General features: G+C 39.6%; 1 protein-coding gene across 2 annotated transcripts in view; it reads right to left on the bottom strand.

Moving 5' to 3' along the window:
• Positions 1 to 4885: 4885 nt before the first annotated feature.
• LOC147475160 (subtilisin-like protease SBT5.3) overlaps positions 4886 to 23138 on the bottom strand; it is a 30249-nt gene continuing 11996 nt past the window's right edge. The window contains exons 7-11 of one of the 2 annotated variants that reach the window (XM_086582005.1): positions 6634 to 7162; positions 6441 to 6538; positions 5716 to 6290; positions 5081 to 5625; positions 4886 to 4981 (exon numbers count right to left, since the gene is read on the bottom strand). In XM_086582005.1, the coding sequence (XP_086438131.1) occupies positions 5087 to 5625; positions 5716 to 6290; positions 6441 to 6538; positions 6634 to 7162 (1741 nt within the window). In that variant the 3' untranslated portion in view covers positions 4886 to 4981; positions 5081 to 5086. Of the gene's footprint in view, positions 5626 to 5715; positions 6291 to 6440; positions 6539 to 6633; positions 7163 to 23138 lie in introns of both variants that reach the window. The other variant, XM_086582004.1, reaches the window with a different exon arrangement.

Raw genomic sequence — 23138 nt, 5'->3', positions numbered from 1 at the left:
CTTTTGAACTTTGTCCTGGATTTTGACACTCTAGATGAGGTTAGTATTTGGTTTATTTTGAAACTCAAATTATATTTGGTTTATAGTGATGATTTTTTTAAAGTTATTGATTATTTTGTAGGCTACACTTAGGATGTGATATGTCAAGTCACAGCTAATGATGCATAGGATGCGTGACTTGTTTATGACTACAATCGACGAGTACTATCATTATTTGGTGGCTGAGTGAGAAGAGAAGAAAAAGTCACAGGATAGAGTCGCGGAGTTAGAAGTGTTGTTGTTAGAAATGACATTACGAGAATCACGGCTAGGGAGTAAATAAAAAAGAGTCAACCTGGCAAGGGTTAAAGCCAAAATTAGTTTAGAATTTTTTTTATGTTTGTATCGATTGATGTTTGTATGGATTATGTTTAATGAATGAATTGAATTATGTTTGTTTAATGAATGGATTTTGTTTAATTGAATGGATGTGTGGATTGTTGAGTTGTGGAATAAATGGAATAGATTGTGAAGTGAATGGAATGGATTGGTGAGTTGTGGAATGATTAGAATAAATTTGTATATAAAAAGAAGAAAAAATGCATTTAGTTTTTGCGTCTGTAAGGTACAGACGACAGAGTTTCTGTTATTCGTCCATTTAATTAAAACGGGGACAATTGGCATAGTTTCTGTCGTCTACACACAAATTACCAACAAATGACATAAACTATGTCGTCTATCACCCATAACTTATTATGGCAACTGCTAGACAAGGCCACAAATTTGGCTGGGTTTATCACACCAGCCAAATTTAAGACCCTTCTAGCGGCCCCATTGGAATGACATTCTGGTGTTTGGGGTGCTATATGACCCTTTAACATCCCATATAGCACCCCCATTGGACTTGCTCTTAGTGTGTTAATCCCTTTGGGGATGTGTAGGGAGCAATCCCAATTTGGTTAGGCTTACGCCTACTTCTTGTTGTCTTGTATTAGATTGTGTAGACTGAAAAGATGAATAGTCCCCACATGGAACAAGAAAGAAATTCATCATGGGTTGATAAAGTGGGATTAACACCAACTAGTACTGAGGCCTTTTCAGATAAAACCTCACACCCATGGCCAAGTTGTGGTCTATGCCCAATGAGTGGTTAAGTAGGGGGCAATATTGGTACTAGGTATCCCATGGGCGCAGAGGCCCAGGCTTGGTGGGTGTGCCCAGGTCCTAACAACTTGTATCAAAGTCGATGAGTTACACCAAAGAGGCAAAGATTGGTACGGTGCCCTTTGGATGTTGTGTAGATTAGAGAGGGTGTAACTCGAGGTGAATCTAACAACATAGAATGATGTTCGAGGTGGACCAAGGTTCTGGGCTTGAGAAAAAACCACCTCCTCCAAAAGCTTAGACACACTAGATCTCTAGCATTGGATTGTGTTTGAGGATGAATGAATAGAGTCCCTTGGAGTTAGGTCAAAGGTGGAGATCGATTGTTAGAGAGTGTGTGGACCAAAAAGATGAATAGTCCCACATGGAAAACAAGAAAGAAGTTTATCATGATTGGTTGATAAAGTGGGATTAAGTGGGGGACAATATCAGTACTAGTTATCCCATAAGTGCAGAGGCCCAGGCTTGGCAGGTGTGCCCAGGTCCTAACATCGTGATCCTACTTAAAATGCAATAAGTAGGTGGAGGTCTGCCTTAAAGTTCACCACAATAAAACCTCCACAGTGCGTTCATTCCAACAAAGATAAAAGCTACCCAAAGATGTGTGAGTTGGACAGTTGGTTATTGTATCTCTGCTTACTTTGCTTATTTCATATTGTTAAATGTGCAGCTCGGTTGAATTTCTTAGCAATCCAATGACTCTAGTCCCAAAGTTTAGCGTGTTTGCATGGGAGCATTATTCCCCTTGCATAGTCTTTCTTGGTCTGCCTTGTATACGTAACATCTTGAAGAAAGCTTGATGTCTTTTCTTTGGGCTGTATCATTTGTAGGTGACTAGGTGCACACTTCTGAACTACCTTTTCAATTCAAGTATTAGCAGTATGTCTAGGGCACTACACCATAACAGGATATTTGCAGCACGCACATTTTTTGCTTTGTAACAGTTATTTACCGTTAGTAAGTTGCCAACGCTATATAAGTGTTAAGAATGTTGTTAAGCATTATTTTAATTCGGGTGAATTTCAAGAATTAATTTCTAATGCTTAAAAATTTGACCAAACCGTGTGAGAAGTGTTACAAATTAAAAACTTGAAAATTTGATGAAATAGGGAAACCAAAAAAAATCGCGCTCTATTATTCCGGTCGAAATATAAAACATAACATTGCTTTCTCTCATCTCTCTCACTGCCGTTACACTCTCCGGTCTCTCTCTCTCTCTCATTTTTTTTTGGATCAATTTTATTCTAAACTTGGAGGGTTTTTTTCTCTTGTCTCTCACTGCCGATGTGCTATTTTTTTAAGTAGGGTAAGTAACTCACTCCTCTCTCACTTAATTGCTTTCCATCTTTCTCAATTAATTGTTTTTCGTTTACACTTCTTAGTTGGGTTGATACTACTTCAATTTTGCTTGGCTTGATACTGCTTCAAATTTTCTTGCTTCGAAGTTACGATTTTTATTTTTTCCTTACTGATGCTTCTTTATTTCTTAACTTCTCTTTTTGGTTTAGATAAATTTCTTGTTCGACTAAGATGAGTGCGCTCGGCAAAAAACCTTCCTATGTTAATACAGTAAAAATTGCGGATGATGACATGGGGGATTATACCGAAGATGAATCAGCCTCGGAATCAGAATCATAATCAGAAGAAGATGAAGTGAGGTTGGATGAACCATTGAAGAGATCTATATACAATAAGGACGGCCTGCTTGAGAAGTATGATGATATAAGTTGGCCAGATAATGTTGAGTGGATTCACAAGCTGACTGTTGATGTCAACCAAGAGCAAAAGGTGGACATAAATTATGACCTCGCTCGTGAACTAGTTTTCTACACCCAGGGATTAGAAGGAACCAGGAAGGCATTTGAAAAGCTTCAAAAATTGGGTCTTCCTTTTCTGAGGCCGTCTGACTATTATGCTGAGATGGTGAAGACACACAAGAAGTGAAACTAAGTGTCAAAAAGAGTTGTTGTTAAATACCCGTTATACCCTTGGTTTATGGGTACTTTTGGTATTAGGTGAAATACCAACGGAACTGGGATGGAAGTCAGATTGCAGTGGGGGGGTTGAATCGTGATGTTTACAAATGTGGGGGTTTACACAAATAAACCCAAATTTCTATTTGTAAGCATTTCTTCAAAGGTCAACTTCACTTCACTAAGTGTTTTTTATAGGGTTAAGGTAGACCCCTACCTGTTGATTAGACTTCGAAAAGTTACATACCTCCCTAAGAGTATGATAATTAGAGGGAGAATCTTCACTACAACAACACTACACTATAAGCCTACCAATCTTGAAAAACTCATGAACAAACCCACTCAGGAACACACACACAGATAACAACATAAAACACTTAATGTCTGCCACCAAACAGAAGTTTATCCCTTAAGACCGGATGATCAGTCCTTAGATGTTTTTATCCCTTAGACTTCACTAAGTTTTCACTATTTTAGATTAGGAATCTACATTATTCCGTACTCCTCCAAAGGATTATAAATTCATTCAGTATTTTGTTTTTTTTTTCAAAATGGTATTTTCTATATCATGACTAGCTAAGAAGAAGAGATCTAGAAGAAAATGAGTTGAACCATGGTTGCCTATGTATCCTGTGAGGAGGAATCCAACTCAAAACGTAGTTCAACTATCCTATTTATTAAAATAGATTAGGTTTCCCATAATTACTTGTGAATTAAGTAATTAATTAGTATTTAACTAGGAAACAATTTCTTGTTAAGTCTTATCTTAACTCATCTAGAAGCTCATGTTTCCCAAGTCAACAAGTCTCTTTTATTGACTTGAACAACAAAGAAACATGGTTAGGTTCGGATTGGGAGTTGGAGTTCCGAACTTAGTAGTTCCGGATTTAGTGTTCATAGTCAGGAGTTGGTTCTCCGAGCCTACTACTCCGACCAGTTCCGAACCTCCAGTTCTCCGAGCCTACTACTCTAACCAATTTTGAACCTCCTTTTTTTATTTTACTTTCGAACCTAGGAAGTGAGTTAGTCAGGATTTGGACTCTAAGTGTGGTTTGGTACTTCCTACCCACACCAAGACCATATCCGAGCCTTAAGAAGATGTTGCCACATGTCACATATCTATTTGTTAAAATATATATTGTACACACAAATAGCGAAAAGAGATGTAGAAGCGCTAACTAGAATCTATAGTAAGTTGATCTTGGATTTCAATCTTGATGAGAAAAGTTGGTTTGTAATTCTCACCAAGTTTACTTCCTTCAATCAAGGCAGCTACAAAGTTGACCTCACGACCTCCCATAATGGCCGGTTTGATCTTCCAAGATACCTTGTCAGTTTAAAAGGCTCTTGCAGGGGCTCTGGAGTCTGTCTGTCTCCACCCATACATAATGCCATCCTTGCTCAATAGCTTTGTCTAAGCCTTGTACAACACGGCAACACCAACCATTATTGCACCCATATAGTTCATGTGTACAACTCCTTAACAAGATTACCAGTATTACCTCTGTCCTCTGAAGGCACCATCAGCGTTTAGCTTGACTATCCCTTCAGGATGGGAAGACCAACAACTTTACAACACTCGAGCTTCCTTGGCCGGTGAGCTTCATACTTTCCAGTTAACTTCATGTATTTGACAATTAATTATTATTTGCAAATCTTGCATCTATTCATCAATATATCCTCCCCATGCATTCCAAAAAAAAGTCCTTGTATCCTTCACCAAGAGGCATGTGCTGATGTGCATGTCTTGGGGACTTGAAATAAAGATATTGAAAGCACAACTTAAAAGTTTTTCATTAACTTAGATTTCCAATACCGAACAACTAGAGTTTCTATACTAGAATACTGGTTTGTGCCCACATTTTCTGAAATTAAGAAATAATAGAGACTTCAGATCAGCATGTATTATTGTTATTCAATGTAAAGAAAAATAAAAGTTTGCCTGAATAATGCGAGGGCTAAACCTCGTATCATCTCCGGTCTGCCTTCACCACAATGGGGCTCTTGACGTAATGCTTCCCATCTGTCCATGTTAACATCCCAAATACATAATCACTGCTAACTGCTTTCTTAACCTTAAAAGTCACCTTGAATGTCTGCTCCTCCCAAACATTACTAAATTTTAGTAAATGTGGCTCGACCGATATCGAAATCCCTTTTGGTTGGCGGATCAACGCCTTGTATGTACCAGGTGAACCCACATTCTTAACGGTTCGAGTCACATTGATGGAACCAGAAAGACTGGGGACTGTTATTGATGGATAATTAAAGTTCAAAACACTGTAAGACTTGGGGCAACTGTAAGGTTCATCCGAAAACAGCTTCACTTGTTCTTCCTTATAGCCAAGAGAGCAGAGGAAGTTCAAGTAATCATTGAGAATTAAATCATAAACCAAGCCAGGATCCATTGCACGATTAGGCCGCACATGCCCTGCACCATAACTGAATGGAGTGGCCTTCTGATCGGATGCATTGAGCATTGGTTCAAAAACGTTGTCACGCACCCTAGCTAAATATGAAAAGGAGCAAACAAGATCAGGACAACGAATGCTAACATCAATAACGGGCAGAGAAAAAGAAATGAAATATCGAGTCTCACCAGTAGTCATGATTGCAGATTTTATCGCTGATGGGCTCCAATCCGGGTGTAGAGTTTTGATAAGGCCTACGATGCCAGAAATGTGGGGACAAGACATTGAAGTACCAGATTCGGAATTAAATAGAACCCTGCGCTTATCGTCACTCTGACCAGTTGGACCAGTTGCTTGGGTGTATGCAGCTATAATACTCACACCCGGTGCAGTGATATCTGGCTTTAGGATCTCGGGAGTAATGGTATTGGGCCCTTTGGATGAGAACGAAGCCATGACCGGAGCTGGCTTAGTATCCAATTTTGTTCTCGGAGTTGTAATGTGAGCCACTGGCGACTTGGTAGAATTGATGTATTTAAAGACAGCAAGACCATCAGTGTAAGAAATGTGTGAAGTCAGTAAGACATGAGCATCAGCAATGACTTCGTTTCCAGTAGTCACATCGTTGGCTAGAACCATCCCAACAGCACCCGCAAGAGCTGCCTGTATGCCCTTGTCCACTCTTCCAGTCACCCCTCTGAGGCATACCAATATCTTATTCTTCACCTTCTTAGGATCCAAAGATCCACTCTTACATAGCTGACTGCAACCATTATTATCGCCACATTTTCAATGAGGATTCACAAATTTTAAATATCACAAATTAGCAACTAAGAATTAAGTATATAATGGAAAAAAAGAAAAGAAAAGGGAACAGAACCCCAGAAGAGATGCTATTTTCCAGAAGTCTTACGCGTCAAGAGCTGATGCATTTGGTGTTTTAGCATCTACGGAATTAATCAACGGATAGAACTTCCCGGCAGGCAAACGCTTACCGGAAAGGCTCTCCCCCTGATACATGTATACTTAAAAAAGTTATAAGAAATTCTCCGAAAATCAAAGTACATTTAGCTTAATAGTAACAAAAACCAAAGTGAGTAACCAACCTTAAAGCGTCTTTTGTTTCCGAGTGCTACATAAGCAGGGAACTCTCGGTCCATTGTACTAGCTCCAACCGTTACCATCCAGGGTGAAAGATTAGAAACCGAGCCATCTTTTGGCCCCGAGTTACCAGCCGAAGAAACTACAACAATCCCTTTCTTGTGTGCATGGAATGACCCAATTGAAAGACCGTCTTTAAGGTAACCAATGGGGTCTCCACCAAGTGAGACCGATAGAACATCAACTCCGTCGTGTATGGCAGCATCAAAAGCTGCCATGATATCCGCATCAAAACATTCGTTGTCATTTATTGGCGGCCAGCATATTTTGTATGCAGCCACTCGGGATCTCGGAGACCCTCCTTTGGCTGTTCCATTACCAAAACCAAGCACATTTGCACCTGGTACGAAGTTGCCCCCAGCCGTTGATAATGTGTGTGTTCCATGCCCATCACTATCACGTGCCGATTCAAAAGAGGGATGGCCTCCGCCTGCAATGTATCCTTTGTTGAAGTATCTGGCTCCTATCAACTTCCTAGAAGTTGCAAACCAATGGGTCAAACATACAAGTTCCACTGCTCACATCTTAAGTAAAGTGTAAGAAAACTGTACTGTCCAACTTCATAGGTCAACAAAGTGTCAAAAGAAAGCTTACTGCTCAAGTTACATGGAATTAGGTTGTGATTTTTGTCCAGCTAGATCTCTAGGTCATGGAGATCATCATACCAAACTATAAGTTCGTTTTGAAACCTCTATCCTTGTGAAAAGTGGCTGAAGATATTATGTAAAATAGACGACGACCAAGCATGATTTGAGAATTATTTGAATCTTCTAGAATAACAGTTTAGAAATGAGCTGATTTTCATGACATTTTTTAGCTGATTTTCATGGCGTTGAGATCATCCACACCAACAAATCATGACCTATTGTGTGGTATACCACATAAACCTGTCCAACAAAGCTGGGTGCTATAAGCAATTAAAATTTTATATTTTCCCCAATGGAATAACATAAAAGAATCAAGTATTGTCTGTAAGTAGATATATTTCATTAACTTATTCGAAATAATTCATGATCAAGATTTCCAAAATAATAGTAGGTCTAGCTGGGAGACTAAGTAATAGTGTTATCACTAGTTTTGTTGCTGAATGTACAGCAGTGGTCTTAGCAGCAGAAATAGCAATTGATAATGTTACGTAAACGAATCCGGAAGCGTGACAATTGGACAAAGAAGATTGAATGTAGTGATAGAAATTGACAAAAACAAATCAATTAAAATACTTACCAATGCAAAGCGAATAACCAATAGAAGTGGAGACGAGATTTACGTGGTTTGGCGTTAGCCTAATCCACTAAGCAAAAAAGGAGAACTTTATTAATCAAGAGATAAACAAATAGAGTACAATCACTCACAAACGAATTCCGAAGAATTCACAAACTCTCTCTCACAAACTTGAGCATGATAAATCCCATAAACCGGTCTCGTATTTATAGAGGTCGTGGGTATCAAATTAGAATCCTATTTATAATAGGAAACCAAAACCTTAACCGTGTGGTTTATCCAAATCTGAGCTGTATACCAACAATTCTCCACCTCGGTGAAGATTTATCCAAATTTGAGCCGATCAACCGAATAGCAAATCCCCTCTTCAATGCACAAATGTCCGAAGGACCAAACAAATAACAAATGTCCCAAAGGATCAAACACGACTGTACCACATAGTGGCTGCCTATGTACCCTTGTTAAAGGATAAAGCCGACCGTAGTTCACCAATGCCCTTAAGAGCCAAATCATCTCAAATGAAGGATATGAATCAAGTTCAAACAATGTTGAAACTTGATTCCAGAAACCACTTTGGTTAACATATCAGCTGGGTTCTCCTTGGTGTCTATCTTAGTGAGTAAGATATCACCCTCCTCTAAAATTTCTCTGACAAAGTGAAAACGCACATCAATGTGCTTCGTACGGGCATGATGAACTTGGTTCTAGGCCAAATATATAGCACTCATGCTATCACAGTGAATCTCGAGCTGATCTTGCATAATACCTAAGTCATCTAACAAACCCTGTAACCAAATAGCCTCTTTCATAGCCTCAGTCACCGTCATATATTATGCCTCTGTTGTAGACAATGCAACTGTAGACTGCAAAATAGACCTCCAACTTACCGGAGCACTAGCTAAAGTAAATACATACCCAGTAGTGGACCGACGCTTATCCAAATCACCTGCATAGTCAGAGTCCACATAACCCACACAAAGCTTACTAGTATCCCTCTCAAATATCAAACCAACATCTACAGTACCAAGAATGTACCGTAGAATCCATTTCACAGCTTGCTAGTGTTTCTTCCCAGGGTTATGCATATATCTACTAACAACACTAACAGCTTGTGAAATGTCTGGCCTAGTACACACCATCACATACATCAAACTACCAACAACACTTGCATATGGAACATGATTCATGTACTCACGCTCCTCATTAGAACTCGGAGACATAGTAGCACCAAGTTTAAAATGAGGGGCAAGAGGTGTACTCACAGACTTAGTGTTCCCATCAATACCAAACTTCTGTAGTACCTTATTCAAATATGTCTTTTGAGACAAATAAACCCTGCCTTTTGCTCTATCTCTCTGGATCTCCATGCCAATAATCTTCTTAGCTTCACCCAAGTCTTTCATCTCAAATTCTGAGGACAAAAGCTGTTTAAGCTTATCAATCTCAGTCTTGCTTATTGAGGCTATAAGCATATCATCAACATACAAGAGCAAGTAGATGAAAGAACCATCATGTAGTTTGCAAAAATAGACACAATGATCGTAGTGACTTCTTGTGTACTTGAGCCGTAGCATAAACTAATCAAACCGCTTGTACCACTACCTGGGAGACTGTTTCAAACCATATAGAAATTTTTTCAGTTTACACACCAAATTCTCTTTTCCTACAACTTTAAACCCACTTGGCTGAGTCATATAGATCTCCTCTTCTAAATCACCATGTAAAAAAGCAGTTTTTACATCGAGCTGGGCTAGCTCCAAATCATACTGAGCTACCAAGGCCAAAAGGATGCGTATGGAGGAGTGTTTCACAACTGGAGAAAACACCTCATTATAGTCAATCCCCTCTCTCTGAGCGTAGCCTTTAGCTACCCATCTTGCCTTGTAACGTAACTCATTACTTAGAGATCCTTCTTTCAATGCAAACACTCATTTCCCGCCAATTGCCTTCTTACCCTTAGGTAACTTTACAAGCACCCAGGTATCATTCTTATGAAGAGATTGCATCTCCTCATCCATAGCTATCTTCCACCTTTCTGACTTGGAGCACTAGATTGCTCCATAATATGAGGAAGGAACATCTTCATCAAGACTTTCAATAACAGGAAGTGCATAGGTAACGTAATCGTTTAGCCAATACAATGGGGGGAACATTCCTCTTAGATTTACTAGTTGCAATAGGCTCATGAATCGGAGCCAAAGGACCAACATTCATCTGCTCCTCTAATGGAGCCATATCCTCTGCATCATCATTTGTTCCATCACCTGTATTCAATATTTTTGTATCTTCAACTGATTGACTACCCATGGTTGCTAATCTACTAGATACAGAACCATCTGGACTAGGTGAAGACGCATCAATCTCCACCTGCTATAATACCTCTTTGGCCATACTCTCCACCTACTGAGAGTCAGTAGACTTCAACATAGAAGCCTCATCAAATGTCACATCTCTGCTCAAAACAAATTTCTTATCTTTCGGATCCCATAGCTTATAACCTTTAACTCCACTTTTCAGACCCACAAAGATAGCTTTCTTTGCTATAGGATCCAACTTACCATCTTTGACATGAAAGTAAGCAGGACACCCAAACACACGAAGGGAATCATAATCTTGAGCAGGTTTACCAGACCAAACCTCCAATTGCAGCCGAAGGTAACCTGTTAACAAGGTAGCATGCATAACTCACAGCCTCAGCCCAAAACGATTTGCCTAATCCAGCATTGGACAACATACACCGCACTTTCTCCATTAGAGTACGGTTCATGCGCTCAGCTACCCAATTCTGTTGCGGCGTACCTTTCACTGTGAAGTGCCTCTCTATTCCCTCATTCTGACATACTTGCAAGAACAGATCACTCGTATATTCACCACCGTTATCAGTTCGGAGTCTTTTAATCTTTCTGTCAGTCTGAGTTTTAATCAACTTCTTCTACTTCACAAAGATATCTAAGACTTCATCCTTGTTTCTCATGGTATATACCCACAAACGCCTAAAGTAATCATCAAGAAAGGTCACATAATAATGTTTGTTCCCTCCAAGAGATGCATTCCTGGAAGGACCCCAAACATCCGAATGAACATAATCAAGGGTTCCTCGCGTACGGTGGATAGCGGTGCCAAACTTTACCCTTGTCTGCTTGCCCAGAACACAATGCTTACAAAAATCCAACTTACAGGTCTTAGCACCTTTCAACAGTCCTTGTTTTATTAATGTTTGCATGGACTTCTAACCTGTATGTGCAAGACGCATATGCCATAATCTGGTGGCCTCCTTAGCAACTGTCTCTGAATGCTCAGTAACAACTACTTCTCCACTAACTGTACCACCTTCCAAATAGTACAAGTTATTCTGACGTATGCCTTTCATGATAACCATTGCTCCAGAAACTATCTTTAGAACACCACTGTCAATGACTACCTTGTAACCATTAGCTTCTAAAGTACCAACAGAGATAATATTCTTCTTCAAAGCGGGAACATAACGAACATCCTTTATTTCCTTAACCGTTTCATCATACATCTTGAGACGAATATTACCCATCCCCATAATGCGACAGTGTTGATCATTCCCCATTAACACATTACCACTTTCAAGCTCCTTGGAACTTGTAAACCACTCCCTTACGGGACAAACATGATAGGTAGCACCCGTATCCAAAATCCAATGACTGGAATCAATGAAACAAATACTTGATGTAACAGGAAAAAAGAAATTTGAACTATCAGAATCATTACCTCCTTGAGCAATGTTGACATTAGACTATTTCTACTTAGTATCTTTCTGCTTGTGTTTCAACTTCTTGCAGTCCTTCTTCCAATGTCCAACCTCATGACAAAAAACACACTCATCATGGGCTAGATTTTGCCCTCTCGACTTGGAACGAGATTTACTTCTTCCACCACCAGAGTTTGGGCGGTCATTAGACCTCCCTCTTACCACAAAAGCAGTTCTCGTTGACTTTCTTGACTTCTTTTCATTGTTGTTCATCATATCCCAACTTGTCAACGCAGACTGCACCTCAAAATAGTTCAAAGCTTTCTTCCTGAACATAATGGTGGTTTTTATATGCCCATACTCCTCCTTGGGAAGAGATCTCAACAAATGGAAAGCTTTGTCTTCATCCTTCGTTTCTTCTTCAATGTTCAACAAGTCGGTAAGTAACTTGTTAAACTCGTTCATATGCTGGGACAATGAAATACCTTCTTTCTTTCTCATATCATACAACTTTGATTTCATAAAGACACGACCTTCTATTGTCTTATCTAAGTACTTCTCTTCAAGGATTCTCCAGATTTCATTGGCTAAAGTCTCATTGAGAACAAGGTACTTCACATCCCTAGCCAAACATGATCTTATGATACCACAAGCTCGCCTATTTTTCTTAACCTAAACACTCTCCTTTATATCCGATGGTTTTTCGTCTAACACATCATCCAAGTCTTGTTGGCATAGTGCATCTATAACTTCACAATGCCACATACTAAAATTGTTAGATCCATCGAATTTCTCCACATCAATCCTTGCATGGTTAATATTCAAAGTCGTAGGAGGTGATTTCTCCTTAGACATCGTAGAAGTAGTACCCGATGGAGGATCCGTTGCCATACTTTCTCAAACTTTCATACACCGCAAAACAATCAATAAACCAACAAAAAGAAGCCCTAGGTAGAACCTTGGCTCTAATACCAATTTGTTACGTAAACGAATGTGGAAGAGTGACAATTGGACAAAGAAGATGGAATGTGGTGATAGAAATCGACAAAAACAAATCAATTAAAATACTTACCAATGCAAAGAGAATAACCAATAGAAGTGGAGACGAGATTTATGTGGTTTGGCGTTAACCTAATTCACCAAGCAAAAGAGGAGAACTTTACTAATCAAGAGATAAACAAATAGAGTACAATCATTCACAAACGAATGTCGAAGAATTCACAAACTCTCTCTCACAAACTTGAGCATGACAAATCCCACAAACCGGTCTCGTATTTATAGAGGTCGTGGGTATCAAATTAGAATCCTATTTATAATAAGAAACCAAAACCTTAACCATGTGGTTTATCCAAATCTGAGCCGTATACCAACAACATTATGCCACCGCCTCGTGCGTGGGGCATCCTTTAGACAGTGATCAGCAACTGACAGTGCAAAATTGATGTGCATCGTGATCTTCATTCCAATTCATGCTCCAGCATGTGTACTTGTGTGTCTGGTTTCTTCAATGTAACATGTAATCAAGGTTGAAAGCTTACGAGAAAATCAACAATAGTAGCAGTGACAGGAAGTTGAATCTCCCGTATAACCTAAGTGGCTTCTCCCAGTTAATGTCCTATCCTATAATCACGTCTAAGTGGGGTAAAATTGATATCAAGGAGTCCAATATATATATGACTGTAAGTCGTCACAAAATATATAGTAATGGATGTTGGGGAAAACGATACCAATCGATCCCCAATAAAATAATTTGTACGTGGACAATCTACTACTCCAATAAAAAATCTAATCTTTCACTACAACCAACAACCACAATCCTAATCTATGGATATAACTATCACAAATAGTCAATAGAAATATAAAGCAAATAAAACATACCACAACATAAAGATATAACGTGGTTCGGCCAATGATGCCTACTTCCACAAGAGCTAATCCTTTTATAAGTATTGGAAGTAAGATTACAATCACTCCTCTTAAGTCTCCCCACCTTACTAGATCACTCTTCTCTCCTTACAAGCTTTTCTCTCAATCTTGATTTTTCTCAAAATTAGGTTTCTATCCAAGACTTGGTTTTCCAAAACCTAACTTTTGCTTTTATACTAAACTTGCAATTTCACAGTTACTGTAGAAATAGAAACTGACAAGTTTAGGCATGAGTGCAGGCGCGCTCTCGGTAAGGCAAAATCGAGCGCATGCACGCTATCTTATTTTCCTCAAACCCAAATTCCAGTATAACGCCTATCGTGAAAAAAACTAAGTCCTTTTTCACGGCAAGGGCACAGGCGCGCCTTAAGCAATGGTAAGTTGAGCACGTGCGCGCTCCGACTTCTTCAGACAAATAGTACTTGTTCCTCCAACTTCTTCCTCATCCTCATGTGAAGGATAACTCTAACAATCTCCCCCTCTCAAATAGTAAGGGGGGATACCTCCATGTATTCCCAAATCAATAGGAGGAGTGTGCTATCATTCCGGCGGTAACACAACAAACATCAAACTTACCTTTCTGTAAGACTTTGGTTTATCATATCTAACCCGTTCTTGTTGGTATAGTTCTTCTCAATGCACAAATACTTGTGTTCGAGAACTTCTCTAATCCAATGATAACACACAAGTATGTGCTTGGATCTAGAATGAAAACTTGGATTCTTGCTCAAATGGATGGCGCTCTGACTATCACATAAAATTACAAATTGTTTCTGCTTTAGCCGTAGTTCATCGAAGAATCTCTTCATTCATAGCATCTCTTTGCAACTCTCAGTGGCTGCAATATACTCGGCTTCTATAGTGGAGAGGGCAACACACTTTTGCAACTTAGATTGCCAAGATATTGCTCATTCTGCAAAAGGAAACAGATAACCGGAGGTGGACTTCATAGAGTCAACATCACCTGCCATGTCTGCATCAGTGTAGCCTTCAAGCAAGGTTTTACTTCCACCAAAACATAAACATGCTTTGGAAGTGCCCTTGAGATATCTCAATATCCACTTAACACCTTCCCAATGCATTTTACCCGGATTTGATAGAAATTGGCTTACAACACCAACAGCGAAAGTAATATCCGGTCTTATACACACTATTGCATACATCAAGCTGCCCATTGTAAATGCATAAGGAATTTTTTCCATTTGACTCTGCTCATGCTCACCCTTTGGACACGTATCTTTTGTCATGCAGAACTGGCCACCAAGCGGACAACTGACTGGCTTCGCTTGATACATGTTGAATCTCTTCAACACCTTCTCAATGTAGCTTTCTTGAGAAAGTCACAACTTCTCACTCTTTCTATCATGAGTGATCCGCATACCAAGTATCTGCTTTGCTTGACCCAAATCCTTCATCTCAAAAGACTTACTCAAGTCTTTCTTCAGCTTGGATATCTTATTGATGTTCTGGCCAACTATCAATATATTATCTAGATACAACAAGAGCACTATAAAATCTCCATCTGGAAATTTCTGAACAAACACACAATGATCGGAAGCAGACTTTATGTTGCCATGCTTCACTATAAAGGAATCAAAGTTTATGTACCACTGTCTCGGTGCCTATTTCAACCCATACAAACTTTTTATCAGCTTGCATACTAGCTGCTCCTTGTTTGACCTCAAACCCATCTGGCTGGTCCATGTAAAAATCTTCTTCAAGGTCTCCATGAAGAAAAGCTGTCTTGACATCTAATTGCTTAATATCTAGGTTCATACTTGCGGTCAGACCCAATACCACCTTAAAAGAAGTCATCTTAACTACAGGAGAGAAAATTTCATCAAAGTCAATACCTTTTCTTTGACCGAATCCCTTCACAACAAGGCGAGATTTGTGCCTTGGATATGGATTATTTTCCTCATGCTTGACTTCGTAGATCCAATTATTCTTGAGAACTTTTCATCCTTTCGGTTTCTCAACTAAGTCAAAAGTGTGATTCTTATGTAAAGAATCCATCTCATCATGCATGGCCTTCAACCACTTCTCTCTGTCTGTACCTTCAAGAGCCTCTTGATAGTATATAGGTTATCCACCATCAGATAGTAAAACATATGTATGTGGTGGATACCTGGTTGAAGCTTGTCTCTCTCTGTCGGACCTCCTTGCCCCATCTTCTTGTGCCTCAGGAGGATGCACTTCTGCTTGCTTAGGTGATGGTTCATGCACTTCATCTGCATCTTCTATATCAATAGGTTCTATCCCATCATGAGCAATAGGATCATCATCATGAGCTTCAAACCCATGGTTCTTTACATTCTCATTGCCTTTTACACGTTCCATAGTAGGAACTTCTGGTTCTGAATCAACAGGATCATTAGTGAAAGCTTCTAGCTTCTCACCATCCTCAAAGTCTACTATGGTTTGGTCTTCCAAGAACACAACATCTCAACTTCGGATTACCTTCTTGTTAATCGGATCGTAAAGTTTGTAGCCAAACTTCTCATCCTCATAACCCAGAAAAATGCACTGCTTGCCTTTGTCATCAAGCTTGAATCTCTCATCCTTGGGAATATGAACAAATGCCCTGTACCTAAATACCTTCAAGTATCCATAATCAACATCTCTGCCTGACTATATTCTCTCTTGATAATCATTATTCGGAGGCGATAAGTTGATTACATGTACGGCTGTGCGCATTGCTTCTATCCAATAACTTCTAGGTAACTTAGAGTGAGACAACATGCATCGCATCTTCTCTACAATGGTTTAATTCATCTTCTCAGCTATACCATTGTGTTGCAGAGTCTAGGGAACGATCTGTTCATGATGAATCTTATGACTCTTCAAATGGCCCAATGTACTCACCCTCATTATCTGAGCGAATACACTTCAAAGGCTTCTCTATCTCTTTTTCCACCATGCTATGGAAAATATTGAACACGCCAAGTACTTCATTATTAGTCTTCAGACTATATGCCCATATCTTTCTTGACGCATCATCAATGAAAGTCAAGAAGTACAAAGCTCCCCCATGGGACTTCATCTTCATAGGGCCACATAAATCTGTGTGTACAAACTCAAAGAGTTTTTCCTTCCCGTAAGAGGGGAATCTTTGGAAAGACACCCTGTGTTGCTTTCTAACCAAATAGTGAGTACATCTATTTAAATGCGTACCTTTGATGTTTGGCAAGGCCTTTTGCTTGGCAAAAACTTCCATGTCTTTTTCTCCCATATGACAGTCTCTTATGTCATAGTTCGGAGGAAGCTTCTTCTTGTGCCATATTTAACTCTGTTTTACACAAACTAGCATGTGTCTTGTAAAACGAGCAAGTTTTCTTCCCTTTGGCTACTACAATGTAACCTCTACTCAGTTTCCATACCCCGTTACCAAACGAGTTTAGAAACCCATTATCATCTAACTTCCTAGCTGAAATTACACTTAGTCGAATGTCAGAGACATGTCTTACATCCTTGAGTGTCAAGGTGTAGCCGACATTGGTTTCTACATGAACATCACCAATGCCTACAATCTTTGAGACGCCACTGTTACCCATCCTTACCTCACCAAATTCACCACAGCTGTAGGTAGTGAATAATCTCATGTGTGGTGTGATGTGATAGGATGCTCCTATATCTATCACCCACTCTATATCCTGGCATGAGGAACTAACACAACACTCACCACAATCTAACATAATTCACACTAGATCATCGTCTTCTAGTGCGGTAGTATCTCAGCATGTGTTTCTGTTCCTTTTTACCATGTATTCATGTACACAGTTATTCTTCTCATCCCTCTTCAATGTTCTACACTCATACCTGAAGTGACCCTTGGTAGCACAATAGTAACATTGTCTCTCTGCTTTAGGATTTATAGCTTCACCCCTAGATTTGCTTCTATCATCACCTCTAGAATGAGATGGTTTTCTGCTCTTACCTCTCCCAGGCTTCTCTGTGACAAGGATCTCTGAGTGAGAGGAGCTACTTCATGAACCCCTTCTTGTCTCCTCATTTAACAATACCCCGGTAGCCATGTCTATGGAAATGATTCCATCCTTAGCGGCTCCGTTAAGAGAAACTGCTAACGTCTCCCAATTGTCGGGTAGAGAGTTTAATAAGAACAAAGCCTCAACTTCGTCACCCATATTAATCTTCATCAATTGCAACTGATTGATGGTATTCTGTACTTCATTAAGATGCTCAGACATTGAGGAACCTTCTTTGTACTTCATAGTAGCAAACTTATTAATGAGTATCACTTTGTTTCCGGCCGACTTCCTCTCATAGAGGTCATCGAGTTTCTTCCACAAGCCAAAAGCGGTAGTCTCTTGGGATACATGGTGGAAGACACTATCATTAATCCACTGTCGAATGTACCCAATTGCTTTTCTGTCAAGCTTGCTCCACTCAGCCATGGTAGTCGCTTCCGATTTTACTCCTCCATTCTCAATGGGTTGTGCTAAGTTCTTGTAATAGAGCAAGTCTTCCATCTTGGCTTTCCAAATAGTGTAGTTAGCTTTATTCAAACTAGTCATGCGAGTATTTACATAATGGTTTATTTCTACAACCTATTTCAACTCAAACCTTCTCTCAGGAATTTTGTCAAACACCTTCCGAGCAAAATTTGGATAACAACCTAGATTAATCTAACCTGGCTCTAATACCACTTGTTGAGAAAAACGATACCAATCGATCCCCACTAAGATAGCTTGTACTTAGACAATCTACTACTCCACTAAAAAAACCTAATCTTTTACTACAACCAACAACCACAATCCTAATCTATGGATATAACTATTACAAACAGACAATAGAAATATAAAGCAAGTAAAACATACCACAACACAAAGATGTAACGTGGTTCGGCCAATGATGCCTACTTCTACAAGAGCTAATCCTTTTATAAGTATGTTAATGAAGATTACAATTACTCCTCTCAAGTCTCTCCACCTTACTAGATCACTCCTCTCTCCTTACAAGCTTTTCTCTTTGCAAAGGTTTTCCCTCAATCTTGATTGCTCTCAAAATTGGGTTTCTATCAAAAAGTTAGTTTTCCAAAACCTAACTTCTGTTTTTATACTAAACTTACAATTTCGCGGTTACTGTAGAAATAGAAACTGACAAGTTTAGGTATGAGCGCGGGCGCGCTCTCGGTAAGGCAAAATCGAGCGCGTGCGAGCTCTCTTATTTTCCTCAAACCCAAATTCTAGTCAAACGCCTATCGTGAAAAAACTAAGTCCTTTTTCACGGCAAGAGCACGGGCGCGCCTTGAGCAAGGCTAAGTCGAGCACGTGTGCGCTCTTACTTCTTGAAACGAACAGTACCTGTTCCTCCAGCTTCTTCCTCATCCTCATGTGAGGGATAACTCCAACAATGAAGCTCCTAGATCCACCAATAGTTTTTTGCATCTGATGACGTTCCGATTCCGCAGTGAGCCCCAATGTATGCTCATATGGCATAAGGACTCCCCTGGTATTTGTATTAGAAAATGAATTCCAAAGTACTGTGTTTTTACGGTTCAAGTATGGACTAACACTTCATTCACCTTCCTCAATTGCTTTCCCATCCTAATTTGATGTCCGTTCTCCTCTCGTTCAAGGAAACAATTCTCTTAGAAACTTCTGATCCACAGGAGCACAACAATCAATTTTATAGTTACTCTTCTGTTGCTTTTTTTTTTGAGTGTCTATAATGTTGGAGCTCGCTCTTTATCTACAACATGTATCTGTCCATTAGCCACATACTGAGTTAGAAACCCTCTTTCAATGAGGTACTGAATATCACTTTCAATGTTCTATCTTAGTCCCTAAAGACCCTGGCCAGTCTCAGGGGGTTGCACAGTTTAGTAGTTTTGATCTTTAAAGTCTTTTAAGATCTCAATGATGTCAGATTCAGAGGATTGATATAGTCTGATCTATGGAGGGGAGATGTTCTTCCACTGATTCTACATACCTTCTACCCTTTATGTCAGCTAACTTATGGTTTGCTCTTCTTACTATAGTTTACTTCTTTATTTGAGACTGATTCCTTTTATTCTGTATCTAAACAAAGTTTTCTTATGGATATAGAGCCACAATATAATTTGTAGACATAATGACCTAAAAATACAACGTATTTTGATGTTTTTTATAACTTACTTTGCTGTTTTTTACATTAAATACAATGTATTTTTTTCCTTGCCTAAAAATATATTGTACTTTTAAATTTTTACAATTGATGCAATCTAATCTGTTAGGTGTGGTTAAACGGAAATTCAATTTACCGTTAAAATTGGTCACATAGTTGCACCCCCATCTCATTTCCCCCACTTAGTATACTTCTAGTGAACTCAGCAACAAGTCAATCAACAACTTAATCACCACCTTGGATACAATTCCCCCCTTCTTCTCCAATTCTTCCCCACTAAACAATAAAATCATTATCTCCAACAACAATAATAGCAATGCTAACAATAAAAATAACACTACCCAATGGCCTAGTTAGAATAGTATGATGAAATCATGAACCAATTGTTATTGCCCCACTACTTTTGGATCTTGATACAATGCGGTGCGGAAATGGGGTTGTTCGATTTTTTTAAATTAAACTCCTCTTTAACATCAACATGGTAGGGGAATTGGTATGATGGGGAATATTGGGCATCCTCTATTTTTCTTTAACGCGATTATTCAATCTGAGAAAATGAATCATCGTTCATCAACATTCAGCTATATTAGCAAAGTGGAGCTCAAAGCAATTCATCTTCATCGCATGTTCTTGATTTTAATCATAATACTTTCTAAAGTGAAACAATGTACTCTACAAAACTTTTGAGAAACAACATTGTTTGCTTTAGTGGTAGGGGTTGTAGCTTGTGCATGATCGTATTGGGTCCATAATTGTAGGGGTTAAATGTTTGGATTTTGCACCCTTTTCTCAATTTATTTTTTTGTTTGAACAAGTCAAGTGATTATTAAAGGAAGGAATTGGAGAATTGTAGAGAATTGGATTCAACATGGTGATTGGGTTGTTGCTATGTTGTCAAGAATTGCCCTAGTCATCGTCAAATGAGGACATTGGGGAGAGGAGGGGAAACTCACGTGTCCATTTTTAACAGTAAATTGACATGTTGTCTGTTCACATCTAACGGATTGTATTGATTGTAAAATTTTAAAAATATGATGTATTTTTATGCAAGAAAAAAAATACATTGTATTTAATGTAAAAAACAACAAAGTCCAATGTATTTTTAGGTCATTATGTCTAATTTGTAATTGTATACATTATTTTTGCATTTTTTTTCGCCACTTGGTCTCCAACTCCCCTTCATAGACCCGAGTACTTGTGCATTCCCTATCCGATAGTGAGACCCTAAACGTTTACACATAACATGATTCATATATTGCCTATCTGTTCCCTGCTCTGCAATATGAGTTAGTAGATCTTGGTTCTCATAAGTTAAATTTTGACTTGTTTGGAATTAGATTACGTAATCTAATGGGTATAATTTTGGCTTCTTCACATGTTCAAAAGTCGATCCTCGCTCTTTCATTTTAGATGAGAATCTCCACTATTCCACTAAGGGCATTTCTAATGGAGGGTGTAAATTGTTTAAAGTGTAAAATTTACACTCTAAATGTCAAAAACATCTTCCCAATGGGGGGGGTGGGGGGGGTTGTAAATCCTAGTTGATAAGCTAATAGTTAATAGAGGGGGTGAGGAATTCCCCATCCGGCTATTAGTTAATAAACATTTCGGGCGTCACTTGAAGTAACGTCCTAACTAACAAGAAATTCAGACATCACTTAAACTCACATCTGTTTTTTTTTTTTTTTTTGATAATTGTAATGTTTGCGACAGGCAAAGGCCATCATTTATTGGTTGGGCCAGTTTTAAGTAAACCACGGACATTACTCAAAGTGACGTGCGTTTTATTTCTTTTTTAGTTAACCCACTTGCGACGGACTTTGATCGTCGTATTTTCTCAATTTTTTTTATTTTACAAACTCTTAAGCTTTGTTGCAATGGATACCATTTTAGGTGTGGAAACTGTAAGAACCAAAAACCTCGAATGGAGTAAAACACAACTAACACTCAAATAGATCCATGAAATCTTGGTTCTGTTCTCTCTTTCTCTTCTATATTTTTCTCTCTTTTTCCTTTTCCTCTCCACTTTTTCCTCTTTCTCTGCGGCATCCTCTCTTGTCTTCCTTCTCTTCTTTTTATACCCCTCCCCTCTTTTTCTGGACCGTCCATCTATCCCTTCATCTGACGACTCTCTTCTTAGCCGTACCTCGGCCACGTCTGTCCTTGGGGTACCGTATTTAACTGCTTCCCTCCCTTGTCTCGCTGACTTGGTCTTCGCTCCTCCATTGAAACGCCCCCATCCAGACCGTCCCTCTTCCTTCTATCCCTCGGCCCATCTTACAGCCGTACCCGTGCCACCTCCTCTCTCTAGGGTTTTACGGACATGATTCCATACTCCCCAGCCTACCTTGTTTCACTACCTCCCCCCTTTGTCTTTGACCCAGTCCCGCGTTATATAATGGGCCACTACAAATGCCCCTTCTCGACTTCGCGGCCATATGATTGGTCCGAGGTCGAGAACTTCCACCGTTTTATCTCCTCTCCAGCTAATATTTGTCCATTTTGGGAAGCGTGTGATGTGAAAGGCACTCATCACGCGCATTTTTTCTGGTGGCCCATGGTTTCCTGTGTGCCCACGTGTCGTCCTTTGGCTGAAGCCCCAGCTGATGCTTCGTTTTCCTCGCCACTCGAAATTACCTTTTGACCCCCAGCCTATTTAAATCCACCCCAGTCCTTCTTCTTCTTCCCTCACTTTCTTTTCCCTTGTCTCTTCTCCTTCACTCTCTTTTCTCAAACTCCCCATTTTTCTCCTCCTCCGAACCTTCACTGGCGTGCATGTGTTTCCCTGTGGTGGTCTCTCCAGTACCTTCCTTAATCTCTGGCTATCTCTCATGACCTCACCCACTCCCTTTTACCATTGATCGGTACGTTTTCTTGGCCTTCTCTCTTTTATTTAAACTGTCTTTCCTTTTCTCATTTTGAAATAATTCGATTCCTAGAGTCTGCTCATCTGCCTTTCGATGTCGAACCGCAAATCTGGTGACTTGTCTTCTTCCTGTTCGGGGGGGTATCTTCTCCCCTTCCTCCTGTTTACACAGCGGTACCCTCCACCTTCGGTTGCCTCACTACCTTACTGCCGCCCCCCTAGATCTCGTAGACCTAATTTAGACGCCATTAGAGCAGCCTACGGTGTTCCAGCCGACGTTATATTGGAACACGTGTCCTCTGTCATCCACTATCCCCATTTTGTTCCCCACAGACCGGGCTCTCTTGTTATCACTGTAGGTCAAATGGTTGCCGGTCTGCGGCTTCCCCTTACTTTGCTGGATGTTGAAGTTTGCAACCACTTCAACATTCCCCCTTGCCAAGGTATAGGAAATTTCTGGCAGATAATGTATGCCGCGAATTCTTATAACAGGACCTGGGAACCCAAGATCACTAGCCGCGACATCTACTCCCAATACTATCTCAAAACCAGCACCAAGGATGTCAACATAGGATACCAGTCCTTCTGCGTTC

Source organism: Coptis chinensis, chromosome 9 (genome assembly GCF_015680905.1).
Source record: "Coptis chinensis isolate HL-2020 chromosome 9, ASM1568090v1, whole genome shotgun sequence".
NCBI lineage: Eukaryota > Viridiplantae > Streptophyta > Magnoliopsida > Ranunculales > Ranunculaceae > Coptis > Coptis chinensis.
Note: the sequence above shows the minus strand (reverse complement) of the source record. Positions and strands in the feature narration are given on the sequence as shown.